The following is a 23945-nucleotide window of genomic DNA, read 5'->3' on the forward strand; positions in this document are numbered from 1 at the left end:
ATGGATTAGTGGGGGAATAGTTTAAATGATGCGCGATAGTTGGCATGGATTCGGTGGGCTTACAAGCCCATTTCTGTGCTGTATGATCCTTTGACTCCTATGAAAGAAAATGAAGGCAAGCAACAGAGATATAAAAAGATGTAGGAAAAATAAGATCACATCATGAAATACTTGTATTTGAATTTAGAAAAAAGGTGGTAAAATATTGCTTGTTGTCACAACATATATTGTGACAATGTGCATTGTGGCGAAAAAAAAAGAGACCTAGGTAGATTTAATCTTCACAGCCGAGACAGCATGTTAGTGGAGCAGATCGCCACTCACTCATAGAATCCTCCTAGTAAAAATAATGGAATGAAAATCAAGTTGATCCTTAAATGAGCAGGCAACCCTCTCCACCAGTGAAGATAAATGTACGTTTATAACGCTTTACAGCGCCAGCGACCTAGGTTCAATTCCGGCCACTGTCTGTAAGGAGTTTGTACATTCTCCCTGTGTCTGCGTGGGTTTCCTCCATGTGCTCGGGTTTCATCCCACATTCCAAAGACGTACGGGTTAGGAAGTTGTGGGCATGCTATGTTGGCGCCGGAAGCCTGGCGACACTTGCGGACTGCCCCCAGAACACTCTACACAAAAGATGTATTTCACTGTGTGTTTCGATGTACATGTGACTAATAAAGATATCTTATAGTTTTCCTTACCTTGCTGTTTTGTGAATATTTATGGAACCAATCCAAGAAAGCAACATAATCCGCACAAGGAAGCTTTGTTAGCAATTTCACAAGGGCCTGGGCACCATGGGTCCGATACTCAGCTTTATCTGGCACCTACAATATAGAAAACTACATCAAATACCAATACAGGTCCAACAGGAGAAGATTTAGCCCTTTCAGCTTGTTCTGACATTCAAGAATTTGAAGCTGCTTCCTATCCCAACTCCATCCAATGTACCCCCCTATTTCCCTCAACACCCATGGCTAGCAAAATTCAAAATCTCAGACTTGAAAATATTAATTGAACTAACATTTATAGCTTTTATTGGAGGATTCCACACTTCTATGATGCATTACACAATGAAGCACTTCCCAACTTCTCTCCTGAGACCAGATCCTATTATACTATGCCTCTTCACCCTAGACTGCTGCAGCAACAGAAACATTCTTGATAAACTCTTCAAAAGCCTAAATGCCTCAAATTAAATCTCCCCTTGACCTACAGGCTGTAAATATTATTTCTTCGAACAATCTGTGACATGGATCCCTGCAATCAGTCAGCACTGCACATCTTCCAAAACCGGTATATGGGGATGGATCCTGGTTGATCTAGCATGCATCCTGCTTACTCTCATGGCTGCATGTTTTTCCCTCAGTCCAAATGAGCTCCAGACCTTGCTGCCATGGCCATCCCTCAAGGTGAAGCAGTCCATGAGGGATGGTTATCAGAGACATTTAAAAGCAATTCAAGGGGATTTAAATATTATAATGATTAAAGGTTAAGTTGGCAATTCCACGCACAGAAGGATCCAGCAGTGAAGCCGACATCAGATGCATTGGCATCTGACCTCCGTGTGGCAATTTACAGGCCACTGACGAAATGCTCTATGGAGCTGCTGACACAAGGAAAGTATGTTTTGAACCACTGTTTCTAAGATCTGGAAGTCAGATCTGTATCCAGAACTCCAGGGTTTAATATAGTTGCAGCAAATCTTCCTTCCGTATAACCTAATATTTTAGTTGTAAAGGCCAACGATCTGTTAGACTTGATTTTGTTTTCACATATTAATAATCTGTGTACAAAGATCAAATCTTTCAAACACCACCAAGCTTTTTACTCAGGCTGTGTGATTACCAAACTGCAGTTTTTAATCACCCTGTAAAACAATAATAATTTACCAACAGTTTTGAATGGTCTAAAGTACAACACCACCATAGTATCTCCTAATGAGATGCAATTTTAAATTAACATTCTTGCATTTAAATCACTCCAAGGTCTTGCCATTTTGCACATCCATAATTTCCTAAATTACCCCTCTCAGATTTCTGTTGCTGCAATGAAGGTTCTTGCCCATCCACAAAGGTACCTTACCCCAGCATTTGCAACAAATCTCAAATTGCTTAGTCATATTCACTGACAGAGTTTCTAGACTATTTTCCTGGAACTCATTGGCATCATTCACCCAAGTGAATGAAATCATGTACACTAAAATCTTTGGGTTCAGCAGGGCTCAGACTATCAATCTGGTTTCAATACTACTGTGTAATCAAGCACTGCTCATCCCAAACAATTTCTCCCAGCTGCTCAGCAAACAATGCTACAGATCGATCACGCACTCTGGCAGTCCCATCCAACGAGGGTGAGTTAATCAAAATAATCAAAATCTTCCTCCAATTAATGAAGGTTCATTATATAATAAGCGAAGCAGCAGATGTTTGATTTTTTTTAACATTTAATTCTTAGAACTTAAGAATTCTTGAACATAATTTTGCATTTCATGCATTTTTACGTAACAGCAGAACATCAGTCCAATTCATTTATGGGTACTTCCAGAAATTAGACAATTAACGGCCCACGCGGAAAGTTCAGGTAGAACTACTGGCCTCCAGGTCCCCAATGTTTTCTCACGTGGGGTCAAAGTTTACCAAACACGGGAGTTATTCCAGCACACACTGCTGGGTAGGGACTCTATTTTCAACAAAAAAAAACACTTTTTTGCCATTTATGTCCATTAAAGAGTTAAAATAACACGCCAAGTTGTGCTACTGCAGATTAACCGGCATGACTACTTTTTAATCATTTAGAAAATAATGAAATTGATCTTATGTGGCCAAATGCAGTAATCTCATGCTTAAACCATCTGCCATAGTTCTGCCACCTCGTTCAAAATTTTAAATATCTCCTTGCAGCCTTCTATATGACTTACTGAGCGACAAATACTATTTAAATTCCTTATGGGACACAAATGGGCTGTGACTAATGGTATCCCATTAAGGTTTATGCATGTCAGTGCTAATGCAAAGCACGTATCCCCTTACACCTTTCTTCATCTAACACCATCAACGTATATTTCTATTTCTTTTCCCAGTTGATCCAGATGCATTTTAAATGGATCTCCAACCACCTCACTGTAAGCTAGAGCTTCCACATTCTCTCTGTTCCCTGAATCTCCTGATGGATTTACTGCTAACTATCTCATGCTTATAGCCCCTAATTGTGGTCTGTGACACAAGGAAATATCTCCACATCCAATCAACAGTAAATGTGAGAAATGGTAGATCTCCAATTGCAACTTGGGGGGGGGGGGGGGGGGGGGGGGGGGGGGGGGGGGGGGGGGGGGGGGGGGGGGGGGGGGGGGGGGGGGGGGGGGGGGGGGGGGGGGGGGAAAACTCTTCTTAGCTCCAACTTTTCCCAGTTCTGATGTAAGTCATCAACTAGGAAGATTAATTTTCTGATGAAAAACAACAAGGTGCTGGAGGAACTCAGCAGGTCAGGCAGCATCCATAGAGGACAGCAGATGATCAACGTTTCAGGTCAGGACCCTTCCTTGAAGGTTAGAAAAGCAGAAGCCCAATATATTGGTGGGGGGGGGGGGGGTGGAGGAAATAGAGAAGTGATAGGTGGACAAAAAAGGGGGAGGTGGGGTGGGCACAAGGTGGTGGTAGGTAGATGCAGGTAAGAGACAGTGATGGGCAGGTGCGGGGAGGAGGGGACAGCAGATCCACTGGGGGGTGGGTCAAAGGTATGGAGGCAGGGGTATGGCGGGAGGGGAGGAGAGGAAAAGGAGAGAGAAAAAAATGGCAGGGGAATAAAAGAGAGATAGGTTAGAAAAGGGAAGAAACAAAAGAGGCAAGGTTGGGGGATGGGGGGACAGAGGGAGGGATTTTGTTTACTTAAAGTGGGAGAACTTGATGTTCATGCCATTAGGCTGCAAGGTCCCAAGACAGAAAATGAGGTGTTGTTCCTCCAGTTTGCGTTTGGACTTCTCCTAGCAGTGGAGGAGGCGGAGGACTGACATATCAGTGATAGTGTGGGAGGGGGAGTTGAAGTGACTGGCAACGGGGAGATGCAGATCATGGTTACGGACAGAGCACAGGTGTTCTATGAAATCGTCACCTAGTCTGTGTTTGGTCTCGCCAACGTAGAGGCGGCCACGCTTGAAGCACTGAATGCAGTGGATGATATTAGGGGAGGTGCACCTGCCTCACCTGAAAGGACAGTTTGGGTCCCTGGATGGAGCTGATGGAGGTGGTGTTGGGGCAGGTGTTACATCTAAGGTGGGGGCAGTGGAAAATCCCAGAGATTAACTTTCTGTTTCTCACTCCACAGATCCTACCAAACCAGTTGAGTACTTTCAGTATTTTCCATTTTTCTAGAGCTTCCAGCACCTACTATATCTAACTTCTGACCTATCCTCTCAAACTTTTACTAATCTTTAACAACCCAAAACACATCACCCAAGATCTATAGATTTTTAAAAAATTTTTTTTTTACAGTGTGGTAACAGGCCCTTCCGGCCCGAGTCCACACTGCTCATTTTAAACCCAAATTAACCTACCCATACGTCTTTGCAATGTGGGAGGAAACTCACGCAGACATGGAAGAACGTACAAACTCCTTACAGACAGCAATGAGAATCGAACCCTGCTCGCTGGCGCTGTAATAGCATCGTGCTAACTGCTATGCTACCGTGCCGTACCGTGCTTTATATAGAAGCAAGCCCCATCTGTTCATTCTTCTCTGACAGGTATGACCTCTTAATTCTGATGACATCCCATTTTATTTAATTTTGTACCTTTTTTGTCTCTGTATCCTTTCTATAAAATGGACTTTTTAAAAAAAAATATATATTCATTTTGCAGCATGGGTATTAGTGGTAAGACTAGAATTTGGTGCATATCCTTAAGTGCCCTCAAGGTGGTGGTGGCGAGCCACTTATTTGAAGTCCTGCAATGCTTCTGATGAAGACACTCTCACAATGCTCTTGAGTTGAGATTTGCACAATTTAGACAGACCCAGCAATGAGGAAGGAACAGTGATTTCAGAGTCAGAATAATGAGCAAGTTAGATCATGACGGGAAATGCTTTGGAAACAATAGAACTGCAGGTTCCCAAAATTAAAAAGATTTCAAGCTCCATCACTATTTGCTCCACCAGTAAAACTAAAGAGCTGATTGTTGACTTCAGGAAGCGGAAGGAGGGCGAATATGTGCCAGTCTGCATTGGGGGAAATCGGTGATGGAGAGAGTCGGCAGCTTTAAATTCCTGAGCATTAACATATCGGATGACTTGTCCTGATCCCAGCACATAGATGCAATCACAAGGAAGACCAGCCAGCGTCTTTACTTTCTTAGGTTAAGGAGGTTCAGCTTGTTACCGAACATTCTAACAAACTTCTGCAGATGTACTGTTGAAAGTATGCTGACTGGCTGCATCATGGTTTGGTACAGCAATTCGAAGGCGCAGGAACATCAGAAGCTGCAGAGAGTAGTGGACTCAGCCCAACATATCACAGGCACATCCCTCCCTACCATTGGTAGTATCTACAGGAGGCACTGCCTTAAGAAGGCAACATCCGTCATCAAAGATCCCCACCATCACAGCTACCATCAGACAGGAGTCCCACACCACCAGGTTGAACAGCTACTTCCCTTCAACCATTCAGTTTTTGAACCAACCACCATAACCCTAATCACTACAATTTAACAACACTATAACCACTTTGATCTTTTTACACTAAAATTGACTTTTTTTGTTTTAATCGTGTGCTTTCTTGTAAAAAATTTTGTATAATTAATGTTTATGTTTTTCCTGTGAATGCTTATAGTATATGATGCTATGCACCTGTGATGCTCCTGCAAGCAAGTTTAGAAATTGCATGTACTTGTGCACATGACAATAAACTCAACTTCAGATTATAACTATAGCAGAAGGTTGTCAAGGAATGGGCATGAGTGAGGTTTCTTATCAAGTTGGAGCAGGGTAATATAGCCAACAGCATCTTATGAGCACCTTGACATGCAGTGCAGTAGGGTCACCACCACATTCTTGAAGGTAATTAAGAGGTGGAAATAAATGCTTGCTTTGCCAATGACATTCACACATGTATGAATAATAAATAAAAAGGCACAAAGAAAAGCTGTGGATTGTTTATTGGGTAATGTACAAGAGCCCAGTACCCAGCTTGTATATAGTTAACTTGTTTTATTGGAAGTGAAATCCATCCAGTAAGAACTCAAAGCAGCCAAGGCAGAAGGACAAGGCAAACAAGTCAGGCTCAGGGGATTATGTACAAGCTTGGCTCTGTTAATTGCGCTCACTGAGTCAGAAGATGTTGAATTCAAACCTCTCTACGAGCTCATGCATGTAATTTAAAATGATATTTCAATATTGAGAGATGGCTTCATCGTCATTGTCATCTTTTGCATGAAATGATAAATAAAAGCATCTTTAATAATTTCACAGATCTATTAATAGGAGAGTTTTCCCAGCACCTTGACAACATACATGTCTTAATTAATCACTGAAAATCTGGTCTGCCATTTGTCAGCTGCCTGTAGGATTTTACTTGTGCAAATTGACTGTGGTATTACCTAGGCTACAACAGGTGTAAATTAATCAAATGATTGTCAACACCTATACAACGTATACACACCAGCGCTTTGTATCTGCTAAGATGCATGTAAATATGGTTTACACTGAGAACATGCAGGATCAAAAATTGAGTGAAACACCGAACAGTTGCAGCAGGAAAGGAGGACATTTTGTCCACCAAGTCTGTACTGTATCTACACAACAATCCAGCTGGTCCCACTTTCCCAATCTCTCCCTACAAGTTCTGTACATACTTCCTTTTAGATACTTACTCAGTTCCCTTTTAAAAGCTACAATTGAATCTGCCTCCACGTCCATCATGCACTCTACTTTCTGACCACTAACCGTGCAGAAAACTTTCTTTCTCATGTCACTTTTGGCTCTTTTGACAATCACCTCCAGTCTATGTCCCCTGGTTCTTGATGGGAACATTTTAATCTCTCTCTGTTTATAGCCTTTGTTCCAAGGAGGATAATCCCAGTTTCTCCACTCTATTCACACTACTGAAGTCCGTCATCCCCGGAATCATTTTAGTAAAAGCCTTCTACACCCTCTCCAAAGCCTTTACATCCTTCCTAAAGCAAGGCACCCAAAACTGGACACAATATTCCGGTTGTGACCAAACCAATACCTGTCTTTTTTAACTAGTTTTTCTACCTGGCCTGCCATGTTCAGCAATCTATGTACAAATACTGCCAGAACTCCCTAATCTTGCCCTTTTAGAATCATACCCTCTAGTTTATATTGCCTTTTTTCATTCCTCCTATCAAGATTTAACATGTTAAACTTCTCAGTACTAAATTCCACTGGGCTGTTTATATATTCTTGATGCCTATTACTATCTTTATCACCACAGTTCACTGTTACTTTCAAGTTTTGAATTATCTGCACATTTGGAAATAGGGCTATGTACAGCCAAGTCCAAGTGGTCATTAATCCTGTCCCTCTATTATTTCTAAAACTTATCCACCACTAAAGTTAAAATATAGTTTCTGTATTTATCTGTAGACCTTTAAAGAACAAGCATGCAATATTTTTGCAATCCTCAGCTACCTTGTATTTCTTGGAGTTTAGAAGAATGAGGGGTGAACTTATTCAAGCATAAAAGATCCTCAGGGGACTTGACAGGGTAGATGCTGGGATGTTTTCACTAGTGGGAGCGTGTCAAACAAGGTAACACCACAAGATAAGGGGCTAAAGTTTACAGAAATTTCTTCTTGCAGAGGGTGGTGAATCTCTGGAATTCTTTGTCCTGGCAGGTGGTGAAAAGCTGGAACATTAGAAGTATTAAAGTGGAGGTGGATAAGATTGAGAAATAGAGGGCTATGGAGAAATGGCACAGAAGAGTTGAGACCAACACAGATCAGCCATGATCATATTAAATGGCAGGACAGGCTTGAAGGGTCTGATTGCTTACTTCTGCTCCAATTTTCATGTGTACCACCCTATGAATTTAAAGACATTTAGAAGATTATGTCTGGCATCTCAGCAACTGGCTCCCTTAGCAACCTATAGTGTATCCCATCTACACCTGGTGATTTATCCACTTTCTGTATAGTTGACCTATCCAATGCCACCTCTATTAATTTTTAGCCCAGTCAGAATTTCTACTACATCCTTTGCATAGACTCCAGGAAAGACTGATGCAAGGTATTCACTTAGCGTCTTAGCCACATCCTTTGCCTTACTGAAGAGATTTCCCTTTTGGTCTCTGATTGGACCCACCTCTCATTTCACAAACCTCTTCCTCTTCATACATCTGTAGAATATTTTTGCATTTCCCTTTACGTTTGCTGCTAATCTTTTACCAGACTCCCTTTGCCTCTGCCTTTCTTGTTCACTTCCCCTTTGAACTTGTTGTCACCAGCCTTTGTGGTCAAACTTCTGCTCTATTTTACTTCTACGTTTTTAGTCATTCAAACAGCTCTAGCTTTAATTTCCATTGCTTTCTCCTTCATGGGAATGTACCTAGACTAAAGCTGGAATGCCCCATCTTAATGGCTTCCCATTATTTAATTATAGTTCTGCCCACCAAGCTTTTGATTCCAATTTACTAGGGCCAGATCTGTCCTCATCCCATTAAACTTGTCCCTTTCCAATTGACTACATTTAACTATTAAAAGGTTTTATTTTCATATTCAATTTCAAAACATCATACTTGATGGTTGAGAAAAATCTTAAATTGAAAACAGAAATGGAATTTTCAAAGCGAGCTAGCTGCTTCAACAGAAATTTGTTCCTGTAATAAATGAACCAGTTGTAAACTATTCACCATGATATGGATAAAAGCAGATCAAGATCATTAAAACTGTGTGGTGCTAAATAATAGTTGTTGAAGGTAATGCTAAACCTTCAGGACAGATACCACGATCATGCAGGAAGAAGGTGTAGAAGGAATTCATTGTGATAACCTCAGGCATGCAAATAAGAAGTGAGGCTCTATTTTATTTAAGCACCCGACTGAAATGATTCTGAAGTGCTGAATCCGGAAAATAAATTTTCCAGTGGTTTTGGTGTTAGTAACTAGAAAACTTAAATTAAAGATTAACCCCCCCCAAAAAAACCACCCAAACTGTAATTTTACAGCAGAGTGGAGGCAAACACACTTTCTTCCAGAGAACTACGTATAATAGATTAATCTCTCTTTTCATGTTCTAATATGATACACCTAATATGGAATAACATGTTATGTGGAACCTAAAAGTTTCCACTTGTTTCCAACTTTCAACTGTAATATACAATTTGTAAAAAGTTTCAAACCTTAGCGCAGATGTGTTGAAGCAAAATTCGAAGTACAGGCAATGCAGTCTCTTTCACCTCATCCACAATGTAGCTGCAAACAAAATGTTTTACAAAGTCAAAACAGCACCTAGTATAAAGTGATTCCTTATCCACCATCAGATTTCTGAACGGTCCTTGAACTCATGAACACGACCTCATTATCCTCTTGCACTATTTTTTTTTGTAACTTACAGTAATTTTTATGTCTTGCACTGTACTGTTGCCGCAAAACAACAAATTTCATGACATATGTCAGTGATAATAAACCTGATTCTGATTAATTAGCCACTTTCACTTCTGCGTAACTTATTCCCCATACAAAATATTCCCTACATTTGGTATATAACCAGTACAGATAAAGGATAAAGCACACATAATAAATGCGGCATATGTGGATTTCTAAAAGGAATTCAATGAGGTTGTACATAAATGGCTACTGTACAAGAGTGCATGGGTTTGGAGGTAATATATTGGCATGGATGGGAACTGGCTAAATGGATGGAATGATGGATGGGAGACTGACTAACTAAAAGAAAACAAAGAGTTGGGATAAATGGGTCATTTTTGGATCAGCAATTCAGAAAGAGTTGACGGCTGAGGTCTTAGCTATTTACAATGTACATTAACCATTTGGATGAAGGACTTGGTGTACTTTACCAAATTTGCTGATGATACAAGATGGAAGATGGAGTACACTGTGGGAAAATGTACATTTATCCCCTTTGGAATCAAGAATGAAAAATCAAGTTATTATTTAAAAGGAGTGAGGCCACAAAATGTTGCAGTACAAGAGGGGATCCTGGCATCCCAATTTATGAAACATAAAAGTAGAAAAATCTTGGCCTGTGATGAGACCACACTGGGAGTATTGCATACAGATTTTGCCTCCATATTTAAGGAGTTCCTTGCTTTGGAACTGCCTGCCTGTAGAAAGCAGAGGGTTGTGGTGGAAGGAGTGCCCTCGGATTGGAGGGCAGTGACCAGTGGTGTCCCGCAGGGATCGGTTCTGGGACCTATACTTTTTGTGATATTTATAGATTACTTAGATGAGGGGGTGGAAGGTTGGGTTAGTAAGTTTGTGGACGACACTAAGATCGGCGGTGTTGTGGATAGTGTGGAGGGCTGTCGGAACTTACAGAGGGATATTGATAGGATGAAGCGCTGGGCTGACAAGTGGCAGATGGAGTTCAATCCGGAGAAGTGTGAAGTGGTACACTTTGGAAGGACAAACTCCAGGGCAGAGTACAAGGTAAATGGCAAGGTACTTGGCAGTGTAGAGGAGCAGAGGGATCTGGGGGTTCATATTCACAGTTCACTGAAAGTTGCCTCACAGGTGGATAGAGCAGTTAAGGCGGCCTATGGGATGTTAGCTTTCACAAATCGTGGGATTGAGTTTAAGAGCTGCGAAGTGATGATGCAGCTTTACAAAATTCTAGTTAGACCACACTTAGAGTACTGTGTTCAGTTTCGGTCGCCGCACTATAGGAAGGATGTGGAGGCGTTGGAAAGGGTGCAGAGGAGATTTACCAGGATACTGCCTGGATTAGAGCGTATGGAATATGAGCACAGGCTTAAGGTGCTAGGGCTTTATTCACTGGAAAGGAGGAGGATGAGAGGAGACATGATAGAGGTATATAAAATATTGAGAGGAATAGATAGAGTAGACAGCCAGTGCCTCCTTCCCAGGGCACCAATGCTCAAGACGAGAGGGCATGGCTTTAAGGTTATGGGCGGGAGGTTCAGGGGAGATGCCAGGGGGAGGTTTTTCACCCAGAGAGTGGTTGGTGCATGGAATGCACTGCCTGGGGTGGTGGTGGAGGCAGATACATTGAACAGGTTCAAGAGTTTGTTGGATAGGCACATGGAGGAATGTGAGATAGAGGGATATGCGGGAGGAAGGGGTTAGATAAGTGTGAGGGTGGTTTGATGGACGGCACAACATGGTGGGCCGAAGGGCCTGTTTTGTGCTGTATGGTTCTGTGGAAGCTTCGTGGAATGAAGGGGTGAACAGGTTTGCCCCATACCCATTGGGGATTAGTGGAATGAAATGTTATAAGATTTTGAGGGGAATTGACAGGGTGGATGCTGAGATGATGTTTCCCCTAATGGAGGCATCTAGAGCTGGGGGCATTGTTTCAGAATAAGTCACACATTTAAGACTGAAATGAGGAACAACTTCTCTCAGAAAGTTGTGGCTCTTTGGAATTCCAGAGAGCTGCGAAGGCAGCTTTTGAATACATTTAAGAGAGATTTAGACAGACATTTGAACAAAGGGCAGAAGAGATATGGGAAAAGAGTGGGAAGGTGGCATTGGAGCCATGAATGGATCAGATGTGACCTTGCTGAATGATGCAGTAGGCTTGAGTCGTCGATTGGCCTATTGCTGCTCCTGTTTCTTATGCCCTTATCATGCAAATGAAAGAAAATATTTTCTAGAGTGAAACATCTAGAGTGCCACTTCCTGGCAAATGCTACCCAGTTATACTAATGTGATTCCAACATTCCTTGCATAAAGTGCATACAACAACAGAGAACTTGGACCACCTGACCTGGAAGAAAATTCCCTGAATTAACTTACTTGCATGGTACAAGATTTTGATTACTGCCATGTAAATAAATCATTTGCCTTCATCACATATGCTACTGTTCCCCTCAGCGCTTCACTTGAATCGCAATGTCTTCCTGTCCTCAATAAAATTCAAAATCTCCTCTTCTCTATCTAACCTCTTCACGCAATGCTTGTCTGATCACTCCCACAGTGCTGGCCCATTCCCTCCACATCTCCCACAGTATAACCCCAATTAAGCCTATGGCCATGAATGCCATTGCCCACCCTCTAAAAGTAGAACCAGGCAGAACTATTCTCATCCCCAACATATGTTATGTCAGTCTTCTACCAAACTTGTTTTCAGTGGAGGGCCAACGACCAATACAGTTGGTGGCAATCTGCTGCTGCATCCATCTAATGCTCTTCATTGTGCTGGGATGGGCCCCATTACTATTTACCCCTTGAAATTCGGCTACATTCTCTGACGGGGTTTCTGCTATTCACCTTGTTCACCCTTACTGGTTTCTGCCTTTATTTTTGGTGGTGTGTTGATCTTGCTTCCATGCCCACAAGTGAATGTCTCAGGGTAACCAACACCACCTCTAGAGTAATGCAGTCTCTCTTGCTCAGCACACTTTCACAGACATTTTCTTTGTTCTAGTCTTCTCTCCTCCTCCTCTACCTCTTTGATTTCCAATTTTTCCTAGTTCTGACAAATGGTCATCAATCATAAACATCAACTCTCTCCACAAATCGGTCCAGATTGGCTTTCAGTATTTCCAGAATTTATTGCAACTGCTGTGGCTTTCCCAGTCTCAAGCCTGGGCTTGTTGTAGACAAGTTGAGAGATTGCCATGATTAGTAAACAACTCTTATAAAGATGGCAAATTAAAACTTGGGTAAAGAACTTAGGAATTTCTTGATTTAAACACCTATATATGTACCTATCAAACTAACTCCATTTTAAAATATTAAACAAGCCCAAGAAATGGTTCCTCTAAAAGAAAATGTTCATGAGAATTACTGACCTTACAAATCTAATGGCCTGATCTCTGGCGTTGACAGCTCTCTGTCCCACTCCCAAGAGTGCAATAGATCTGGTACCTTCCTCACCATCCAGCATTAAAATTATACTTAATAATCTTTGAAACAGGTAGCGCAGTGTCTGAAAGATTAAACAAATCCATTACATTAGTTATTGGTTATTATTTCAAATATTATGCAGAACCAAAAGCTTATGAAAAACTATAAATACCAGTACCTTATTAACATCCCCATGGATGGGTGAGCACAGTAATTTAAGCCCATTATAAGATAATTCAGGCAAAGTCGTCACTCTTTCAAAATTTCTGGTAAAACAAAACAGAACAGGTGAAAATGAGAATAAATTATATTAAAATCCATTACACTTGATTTTAAACTTAACAGATGAGTTTAGTAAGAATATACTGCAAATGTTTTTAGCTTCTCAGGGCTAAAATTAAAAGCCATTGTACCTTTCCCAAACTTCATATCCAAAAATCTCAAAGCTAGTTAACAGATACCAGAATATTTGGAGAATTCCTTATTTTTAAGTTATAAAACAGAGAACTATTTGCTTCAAATAAAAACAGAAAATGCTGCAAACACCAAGGTCAGGCAGTATCAATAGGAAAGAAACAATTAATATTTCTCATTGCTAACTCTTCATTAGAAGAATTAAAAGTAGAACATTTTGCAGAGAAGGTGGAGGGGTGGAGGGAACATAGGGAATGCATGTGACAGAATGCAGAGCAAGAGACTGAATGGTGCAAACAATTGTGATGCCAATGAGAGGATTCGGTTGGAATCAACTAAAAGAGACGCAAGAGAACGGAGGCGAATGAGAACGCTTAACAAATGCTCTGTTTTACTCCTAAATTTATCAAATATGACCTCACATTTTTCACATTATATTCCATCTGCCCTGTACTTAACTACTCCCTCAGTTTGTCCATGCTACTCTGAAGCCTCTCCTCACTTACAATCACGCCGAGTGTAATATCCAGCTGCATTACACTTAGCCAGCATTACACTGGATCATTATTTAGGCCTCTGGATTACTAATCTAGTAATTTAATCATCATTTTACCATAACCTTGAATTTGCATACTTACATTGAATCTGAAAGTTCTAATCCTCCTGGTATAGGTTCAAAGTTGGTCAGTTCGGTGAAGAGCTGCACAGAGAAAAATAATCTCCAAAGTTAAAACACATAATATATAATAAAGTTAGATATTAACTAAACCCTAAACAAGCAGTTCCTCAGTTACAAACATATCTGAGAAACAGTATTCCACAACACCTATTTCTGTATCTACTTCCTTCAAGGATTGCAACATATCCATACACAATCTGCCCATTTTTGAACCCCAACTATTTTTCTCAACATGTTAACAGTTCAATGTCTATTGGGTTCCAGAGATTTACTTGATCTCTCCCTATTTTTGAAATGCATTCATATTAATGGAATGCAATAAATAAATAAAACATGATCGATATAATAGAACATGCGTAATGTACATTAGAAAATGAAACACTGCTCTTAGTTGACATTCAATAATTTGTCAACAGGACTCAACGATACTTGTGCTGGATAAAGACCAACGTACAGCAAACAAGGAACCATTTAATTAGAAACGATTAACAGTCAAAAATAAACAATAAAGAATAAAGGGAACATAATAGAGCATAAATAACATTTTAATTCAAAGTACTGGGACAACAACCGTCATCTTTACCTGCAGAACGTGTTGTGCACTATCAGGTTTCTCCTTCAAAGGGAATTTAGAGAGCAATCGCAGGAAATTTTTCAGCAGAGAGAAAAGATCATCCCTGATTAGAATCAGATCATGTGTGGACAAATAGTCAGTATCCTCCTCACCGTCTTCTTCCTCAAATATATCCTGAAATGGAGGAATGCATATTAGACAAGAGGGCATTATCATGCACTCTGTTCACACCCACTCAATGAATTTTGTCTAGGAGCACATTATTAGACAAAAGCAGAGAAGTGCACTGTGCAGCAGTAATCATAGAATCATGTAATTCTAGAATGGTTACAGCACATTTGGCCCAGCATGACCGTGCAGGCTCTTTACTAGGACAACTCTCTTGTTCTACCCTTCTTGCCCAGCCTCATGGCCCCTTCTCCATAATCTTAGAAATGTTCTTTCACCATATATTTATCCTATTAACTCTTGAAGACAACAGTGGAAACTGCCTCCACCATGTTTGTTGGCAGATCATTACAGATTCCAACCACGTGCTGTGTAAAAATTATTTTTACTTGCATCACTCCTAATTCTCTTCCCATTTATTTTACTCCTGTAATCTCTATTCCTTGACCCCTCCACCAAGGGGAGCAGCATTCCACTATCCTCTCTGTCCAGACTCCTCATTATTTTATATATTCTATCAAATTTCCTTGGCCATCTCTTTTTCCAAAGGAAACAGTCCCAGCCTCTCTAATCCATCCTTGTAACGGTAGCTCCTCATCCCGGGAACCATACTTGTAAATCGGTTCTACCTATAATGCACTCACAGCCTATTTCTAATGTGGTGACCAGAGGTAAACACAATACTCCAGCCAAGGCCAGACCACTATTTTATCTTTTATATTCGATGCTCTTATTGATAAAACCCAAAATTCTGTATGGTTTATTAACTGTTTTCTCAGCCTTCCCTGCCACTTTCAATGATCTGTGCACACATAGCTCTACTCCTGCATCCATTTTAGATCACAGTCTTTTATTCTATATAGCCTCTCCCCATTCTTTCTAACAAAATGCTTCACTGCACATTTCTCTGCATCAAACTTCAACTGTCATGCATCTGCTCATTGCACGACCTTGTTTATACCCTGCTGTAATATTTCACTATCCTCTACAATTATCAACACAAAGTAAGTTTTGGGTCATCTGCAAATTTAGAATTCGTGCCTTGCACCCCTGGCTCTAGATCAGAAAAGGCAATATCCCTAACACTGCCCCCTGGGAAACACCGCAAATCAGCTTCCTCTAGTCCAAAAAGCAATCATTCCCAATGACTCTCTGTTGTACGTTGTCTGAGCAAACTTCATACCCATGCTTTCAATGTCTCTTTTATGCCACATGCTTTAACTTCGCTGAGAAGCCCATTATGTGGCACATTAGCAAAACCCCTTAAGTCCACATTCACTCTACATTGACTCTGTTACCTTCATCAAGGCTATCCGTTATCTCATCAGAAAATTCTACCAAATGAGTTAAATATAATTTGACCTTAAAGAATTTGTGCTGGCTTGCCTTAATTAATCCATGTTCCTTCAGGCAACTATTAATCCTGACCCAGATCAATGTTTCTAAAATATTTTCCACCACTGAGGTTAAACTGATCAGCCTGTAGTTTCTGGGCTTATCCTTACTCCCCTTTTTGAACAAGTGAGCAACATTTGCCACTCTCCAGTCCTCTGGCACTACCCTTGTATTCAAAGAGCATTGAAAGATTATTGTCAGTTGCCCCATGATTTTCTCCCATACTTCCCTTAAAATCCTAGGTCACACCTCAGGTGACTCATCTACTTTATGTTCAGCCACCTTTTCTAAGGTCTTCATGTTATCAATTTTTGATGTATCTAATGTCTCAGCCATCTCCTCCTTCACTATAACTTTGGAGGCACCCTCATCTTTGATGAAGATGCTAGAAGATACTTGTTTAGCATCTTAACAGTACCCTGAGCATCCATTGGCAACTTACCATTTTTGTCCTAATAGGCCCTACTCACAAGATCATAAAACAAAGGAGAAGCAGGCCATTCAGCCCATCAAGTCTGCTCCATGAGCTAAACTAAAACTATTCCTATCTAGCCCCAATTTCCAGCCTTATCCCCATATCCCTTGATACCTTGACTAATTAGATACCTATCAATCTCCTCCTTAAACGCCCACAATGATTGGGCCTCCACAGCTGTATGTGGCAAAGAATTCTTCCATGTATTATTCTATTACCATTTATAATAGAGTAAAACACTTCTGGATTCCTACTTATGTTAGCAGTTAATCCATCCTCATCTTGTCCCACCATTTCTCATGACCTATATTAGGATTCCATCACCATCTTGCTGTGTACAGTGACTTACTTCACAATTATCATAAGTTTGAGCTCCCTATCTTGACACAGATAAAAGTCTCTTACTACCCTTTGGCGAAGGCTTGATTCATTTTAAATTGCATACCTCATTCTCCTTCTGTCTAACTGGTCTAGCTCTTTTTCTTCCTTTACCATCACCTCGAGAGCTCTTCATCTGGATGTCTTTCTTCCGTTTTCGATATCCTCCTTCTGCCGCAGGCCAGCTCTTTTTAATAGTATCCAAACATTTGTCAAATAGCACTGGATGGAAGATACGATTGGCAACGCTTCCTGCAAAAAAAAATACAAATGGAGCTGACAAAACATCAACTTAAGTAATACTTCCATTCACGCTTTCAAAGTTTTTACAAAAGTCCTTCAGGAAAAAGAGTATTCCAGGGAATCACCTCGTGAGCTGGTGTTCAGGATTTGGACACTGCAATATAGCTGGGAAGGTGAAAGTTTGAAAGTTATTTCAACAATTTGTTCCGGGACACAATCACACCCCTCAGATTAGGAACAGGAGAACTGATCAATCAAGAGGAATGGCTACAAGAGACACGTATGGGGCTCAAGAAGACAGGATCCCAGCAACCTCAGCCCTTGCGGAGAGGTTCTAGCAGTCTAACTGGATGACAGCAGAAACTGCAGCATTGATGAGCAAACTGACCACAGCACTGTGGTATAGGAGGCCATACAAGCTGAGAGATTGAAGAGGAATGTAATGGTAATAGGGATGGTATAGGTAGATACTGTTCTCTGCACCCACAAGCTCTAGATGGAAAGGCTGTGAAGCCTGCCTGGTTAAAGACATCCCCTGAGGACTGGAGTTGGCACAGGCTTCACTTCAACTGAACTCGGACTAGAGTCTCAGCAAATCAAATAACAAGGATTTAAAACAAGTAGGAGGGGGTGCGGGGGATAGGAGGCGAGAAAACAGAGTGCGTTCTGGTGCAAGGATAAAAGAAAGCTGTAAACAAATGACAAGGTGAGAGTGCAGGGTAGATAACGATAACCAGAGTGTCAGGAAGGAACAGTGCATACAAAGAGAAGAGTAAACCTCCAATTAGAATAAGAATGGTAAATATGGTTACAAAGCAAAACTGAAACTTCACCTGAATGCAGTCAGCATTTGTACAAGTGAGTGGACTTCATATCACAAATAGAAATAAATGTGTGTGCTCTAATAACCATTGCAGAGGCATGGTTGCAAGATTGGGAATTAAATATTTTAGTATACTTGAGAAGATATATTAAAAATGGAAAAGAAGTTGGATTAATCATGATTTAAAGAATGGGATAAAGGTCGTGGAGAGGAAGGAGCTTAACTCAGATAATCAAGTGGACAAATCAGTCTCAGTGAAGCGAAGAAACATCAAGGGGCAAAAAACATTGGTAGGAATGGTAAGTATACTGTATAGGTCTTCAAAGAGTAGTGTTAAAGTAGGGCACAGAGAGAAAAAAGAAATCAGAAAATTAAGAGTTGCATGTAACAAGTGTAACATGATAAGCATGGAGGACTTTAATCTATATACAAATTGGGCAAGGCAAATTAGCAGAAAACAAAGAGATGTTTTTCTAGCTCGGTAGTTAAGGAACCAGTGAACAAACGGGCATTTTAGATCTGGAGACACAAGAGAGTGCAGATGCTGGAACAACAAACAATCTGCTGGAAGAATCTCACTGCAGGGTTTCAACCCAAAACATTGACAGCTCCTTCATCCACACCCCCCCCCCCCCACCACCCCAACAAATGCTGCTTGACCCGCTGATTTCCTCCAGCAGATTGTTTGTTGTTATTTTAGATCTAGTGTGTAAAAAAGGTTAATTAAGGATCTGATAGTTAAGGGCCATTTAATGAACACTAATCGTAATATGATAGAATTTTATATAAAGATTGAAAGTGTTTTAGTTCAATTTGAAACAAAGCAAACTACAAAGGCATCAGGTGCAAGTCTGCAATTGCAGATTAAAAAAATGTAGGAAAGTAAACATGCAGTGATTAAATTAAAAAAGTTTACAAGTAATACATATCCCTTTAAAGCATTGAAAATCCAACAGGAAAAGTGGTCAACCATGGCTATCAAGACAGTACAAGATAAAAGGCTTATAACAGTTCTAAAAGTAAAAGAGCAGTAAACCCAAGAACTAGATAAAATTAAGGTGGCCTGCGTTCTAGGGTTGAAAGTGGCAGCCATAGAGATTGTGAACAAACTGGTTATCATCTTCCAAAATTCCACAATTGAAAAACAGTAAAGAAGAGGGAAAAAGAAAACAAGGAACAGTATTTACAGCATTTTCTGTTTCTATTTCAGGTTTCCAGCATTTGCAGTTTGTTTGATTTTTATTAATGATCCACTCAACAGGTCAGGTAGCATCTGTGGAAAGAGAAATAGTTCGCATTTCAAGTTGAAGTGGTCATTTGTTCTGACGAAGGGTCTTTGACCTGGAATCTTAACTGTTTCTCTTTCTACAGATATTGCCTGACCTGCTGAGTTTTTCAGCATTTCTAGTTTTTATTACAGTGGACCAGTTAGCCTGATATCAGTAGGGAAAATGCTGAAATCTAATACTACAGAAGCACTTGCTCGGTATTAATAAGATTGGGCAATCAACATGGATTAAATGATCATGAAATTATGCATGACAAACCTGTCATATGTTGTATATAGTAGAGATAAGAGCAAACCAAATGATGTGATGCATTTGGACTTTTTAAGGTGACATAAAAGAAAATACATGGTGTTATGGTAAAACACTACCATAGATTAACAGAAAACAGTAGTTATAACAGGTTCTTTTTCGGTTTAGGAGACTGTGACTAGTGTGCTGCCACAGGGACTGGTGCTTGGGTTTGCAGCTAGTCACAATCTAGATCAATGATTTATTTTGGTGGATCAAGTGTGCTTTATTCATGTCTGCTGTTGATACAAAGCTAGCTGGCAATGTGGGCTGTGTGGAGGATGCAGAGTGGCTTCAGGGGGATATAGAGAGGTTAAGTGAGTGAGCGAGGACATGCCCATTGAAAGAATCTGGAGAAATGGGAGGTCATCTACTTTGGAAGAAAAAATATAAAGTTTTTTTTTGAAATGGTGAGAGACTGAAAGATGTTGAAGTTCAAAAAAGACAATTGATCTTTGCATAAAAATTATAAGATTAACATACAGATTCAGTAAGCAATTAGGACGGTCCTTGGTATATTGGGCCTTATTGAAAGAAGATGAGTACAAAAGAGGAGATGTGTTGCTCCAATTATACAGAGCACTGAGTTTGCATCTCAAATATTACATACAGATTTCCCTACTTAAAGTACATATTTGGGCCAGCTTGATACCTGGTCATTCCGAATTTGTCACATAAGAGATTAATCAGCCTCTCCCAGATCTGTTTTCTCTCATTTAGAAATACGTGAGATAATCTGAGACATAAAAAAAAATCTTTCTGACAGGTTAAATGCAGAGTTGATACTTCCCCTGAACAGGATGTCTAAAATCAGGGGCTACAATCTCAAAATAAGGGGGACACCATTCAGACCAGAGATAAGATTTTTTTTTGCGGCAAATCTTTGGAATTCGCTACCCAAGAGGCCTATGGAAGCTCAGTTGCTGAGTATAATCAATACAGAGTTCAACAGATTTTCAGATATTAAAGGAATCATGAGATACAAGGTTAGTGCAGGATAGTGGTATCAAAGTAAAAGATCAGCTGTGATCATATTGAATGGAGGAGCAGGCATGCCTTTTTTTTAAATTAATTCTGGACTCTTACATGGTATGCAAAGTGGCTTCTTTGCAAACAACAAACAAATGAGTAACATGTAGATAATTACTTTCTTTCCCCCCTTCAGTCAATGGTTAAGAGAAAAGCAGACTACAGCACCAGGAGAACCTGCAACTCTTCTGTAAATATTGTCATGGAATCATTTGTATATTCTGAGCTTTAGTTTTATATCCTATCTAACAGATGACAGCTCTGCCAATGTAGCAAAGTCAAATACTAGACAGAAGTCAGCTATGTGATCCAGTCCAAGAGAGAAGAGTGAACCTTCTTATTCAGGCTCAATATTTTCAACCAAGTCAATATGAAAATTGATCAAATAATTCAGTGACTAATTATGAGATACCCAAGCTCATCAAGCTTCTGAACACATTTTCTCATTGGAGACTTGTTTTAATGGCAGTATTTTGCCAAAACAAATACAAAACATTGTCTTTGGAAATTTGCAGCAAGTATTACATGCGGCAGAATTAGTGCATGGAATGTGGAAATGCTGAGCAGCCTTTGCTATGTATACAGAACTGGACTGAGATTAAGAGGCAGTGCTTTCTTAAAATAAAACCTAAAAGTATACTTAATTGCTTTGGGACTTTTGTTTTAAGACTTCATTCTCAGAGTTTTTAAGCATATACTAACACAACACAATGCAGACCAAAAATCTGGCATTAAGTGAAGAAACAAAAATAAAATTGATCTAGTAATCCACAAGTGATTATAGTTGGCAGACCAACACACACAAAATGCTAGAGGAACTCAGCAGGTCAGGCAGCATCTATGGAGAAAAATAAACCATTTTCCTCCATGGACGCTGCCTGACCTGCTGAGTTTCTCCAGCATTTTGTGTGTTGCTCCAGATTCCAGCATCTGCAGAATCTTTTGTGTCATAGTTGGCAGATCATTGAGTTTGCCTTGCGAAATTGGCTCACTGGGGGAAAATAAATGGTAATCATCAAGTTTTAGTGATTGTAGGGCTGATGCAGTTTTGTTCTACAGGGCTCATAGCTAGACTTTTCTTCATGTGATGTACATTAATTGATGTAGGGACCATCATTAATAGCAAAAGCAGAGAATGTCTCAGCAGATCAATCAGAATCTATAATGGGAGAAAAACAGTTAACATTTTATTTGATGAGTTTCATCATAAAATATACTTAATATCCAACATTTTCTAGTTAAGTTGCAGAGAAAGGAGAGGGCTGGCAAGAACAAAGGGAATGTCATCGATCGGGTGAACAGCAAGAAGGACTGACTGACACAAGTGGTGATGGTGTTGGCTGAGGCGGCTTAGTAAGTAGTGGCTTCCAGTCCACTTCCACCATGTTCTACCTCAGTCTGGTAAAAATTGCCTTACCCCAATATACAACTCCTATTCCTTATGTTTCTTTACCCTCTTCCATAACCATGATAAATCAAATTGAATTATGATCGCCGCCTCAAAAATACTCTCTCCCATCAACCTTTCTAATTGCATGGGTTCATTCCCTAAAACCAGGTCCATTGCTGCTTGTCCTACTTTTGGGCTAGCTAAGTACCGATTAAACAAGTTTTCTCAAATTCATTTGAAAATTTCTGCTTTTTCTCTTATTGCCTCAGTTATTGTAATTGAAACTCCTACGAATATTATCCTGAATTTTTTTTGCACTTTTCAATACCTATTTACATATTTGCTCAATCTTCCTCCGACTGTGGGATGGAGCCTGGGGGGAGGGACACTGTCTACATCACATTCCCAGCAACAGGATTGCCTCTTTTTGTTCCTCATTTCAAGCTACGTGGCCATTCATTGAAATTTTTTTTAAGCAAGTCAGTCTTCACCAATACTGCAACACCGCCAATTTTACTTCCTTTAATCTGTTTCAGAAACCCTGTAACCAAGAACGTTAAGCAACCACTCCAGGTCCTGTTGATATGTAATCCATCTGGCTTGTAAAAGTCCTACATCTCCAGAATCAGTCTCAATGCCTCAAAAAGCTAAATCCCTTCCCTTGTAATATCTCTTCATTTACATTATCCTAAACCCTACCTCTGTACTCACTGGCATGTGGAACATCTTTGAAGTCTTACTTTTTAACCTCCTCCTTATCTTTTTGTAATCTGTCTGCTGGACATCATCCTTCCTTTAACTCTGGGTTGACCACTTCCTGGAATATGCCAACATCCAAAGTCTGGACCTCAACCTTTTTCAATTGAGGACCCTGCAAAGCTGGTTGTCCAGGAGAGGAGAAACATCCTCAATTTTCCACAAGACAGAGGTCATGCATCCAGCTGAGGAGGCCTGCATTCATCTTTTTGCCAGAATATAACAATTAAGATATTTCTTTTTTAGTCACATGTACATCGAAACACACAGCGAAATGCATCTTTATGTAGAATGTTCAGCCCACAAGTGTCACCACACTTCTGGTGCCAACGTAGCAAGCCACAACTCCTAACCCCTACATCTTTGGAAGGTGGGAGGAAATCGGAGCACCCGGAGGAAACCCACGCAGTCACAGGGAGAACGTACAAACTCCTTACAGACAGCTGGTGCTGTAATAGCATTATGTTAACTGCTATGCTACCGTGCTGCCCTAAAATTCCACAAACAGCAGCTGAGGTCAGGATTGAACCTGGATCCTCTTTCAGGTCACTTTACTAAAACCAGTTTAATTGAATTTGAGAAAATAACAATTGGTTTATATAAATTCTTACTAAAAATGGTAACACTATTAATGTGTCCAGCTCGGCAACAACAACGAGCAACCTCAGGAGCTCTAGAAGTCATCAAGTGGTTAGGATCAATTAAATAATCTTAATTGTCCTAAATAGCCAGATCACTCAATATGGTTTAAGTACATCTTTGCAAATGACATTATTTGCCCAGGGAGATGGTTTAGGATAAACAGATAGGTTCTAAGTGTGGAGAAGATGTACCTGTACAATACAGAAAGAGGAGGCTTTACCCGTAAAATGTGCTAGAACTAAAACTGTAATTCATTTTGGATATTCCTTCCTTAGCTTACAATTTATGACTTCTAAATTTTAGCTCTCTCAAGGGGCTCCCAACACTAGTGATTTAAGAGCTTCTTCACAATCCTCAACCACCAAGTAAATTTTCTGCAACACATTAATGATCATAAACAAG

The 23945-nt window shown here is 40.2% G+C and overlaps 1 protein-coding gene across 1 annotated transcript in view; it reads right to left on the reverse strand.

Moving 5' to 3' along the window:
- ncapd3 (non-SMC condensin II complex, subunit D3) overlaps positions 1 to 23945 on the reverse strand; it is an 85862-nt gene that overhangs the window by 55044 nt on the left and 6873 nt on the right. Inside the window, 7 exon segments of the mRNA XM_052040027.1 lie at positions 702 to 827; positions 9349 to 9421; positions 12946 to 13082; positions 13179 to 13266; positions 14053 to 14114; positions 14677 to 14841; positions 17151 to 17335. Of these exon segments, the coding sequence (XP_051895987.1) occupies positions 702 to 827; positions 9349 to 9421; positions 12946 to 13082; positions 13179 to 13266; positions 14053 to 14114; positions 14677 to 14841; positions 17151 to 17335 (836 nt within the window).

This window comes from Pristis pectinata, chromosome 27, assembly GCF_009764475.1.
Source record: "Pristis pectinata isolate sPriPec2 chromosome 27, sPriPec2.1.pri, whole genome shotgun sequence".
Lineage (NCBI taxonomy): Eukaryota > Metazoa > Chordata > Chondrichthyes > Rhinopristiformes > Pristidae > Pristis > Pristis pectinata.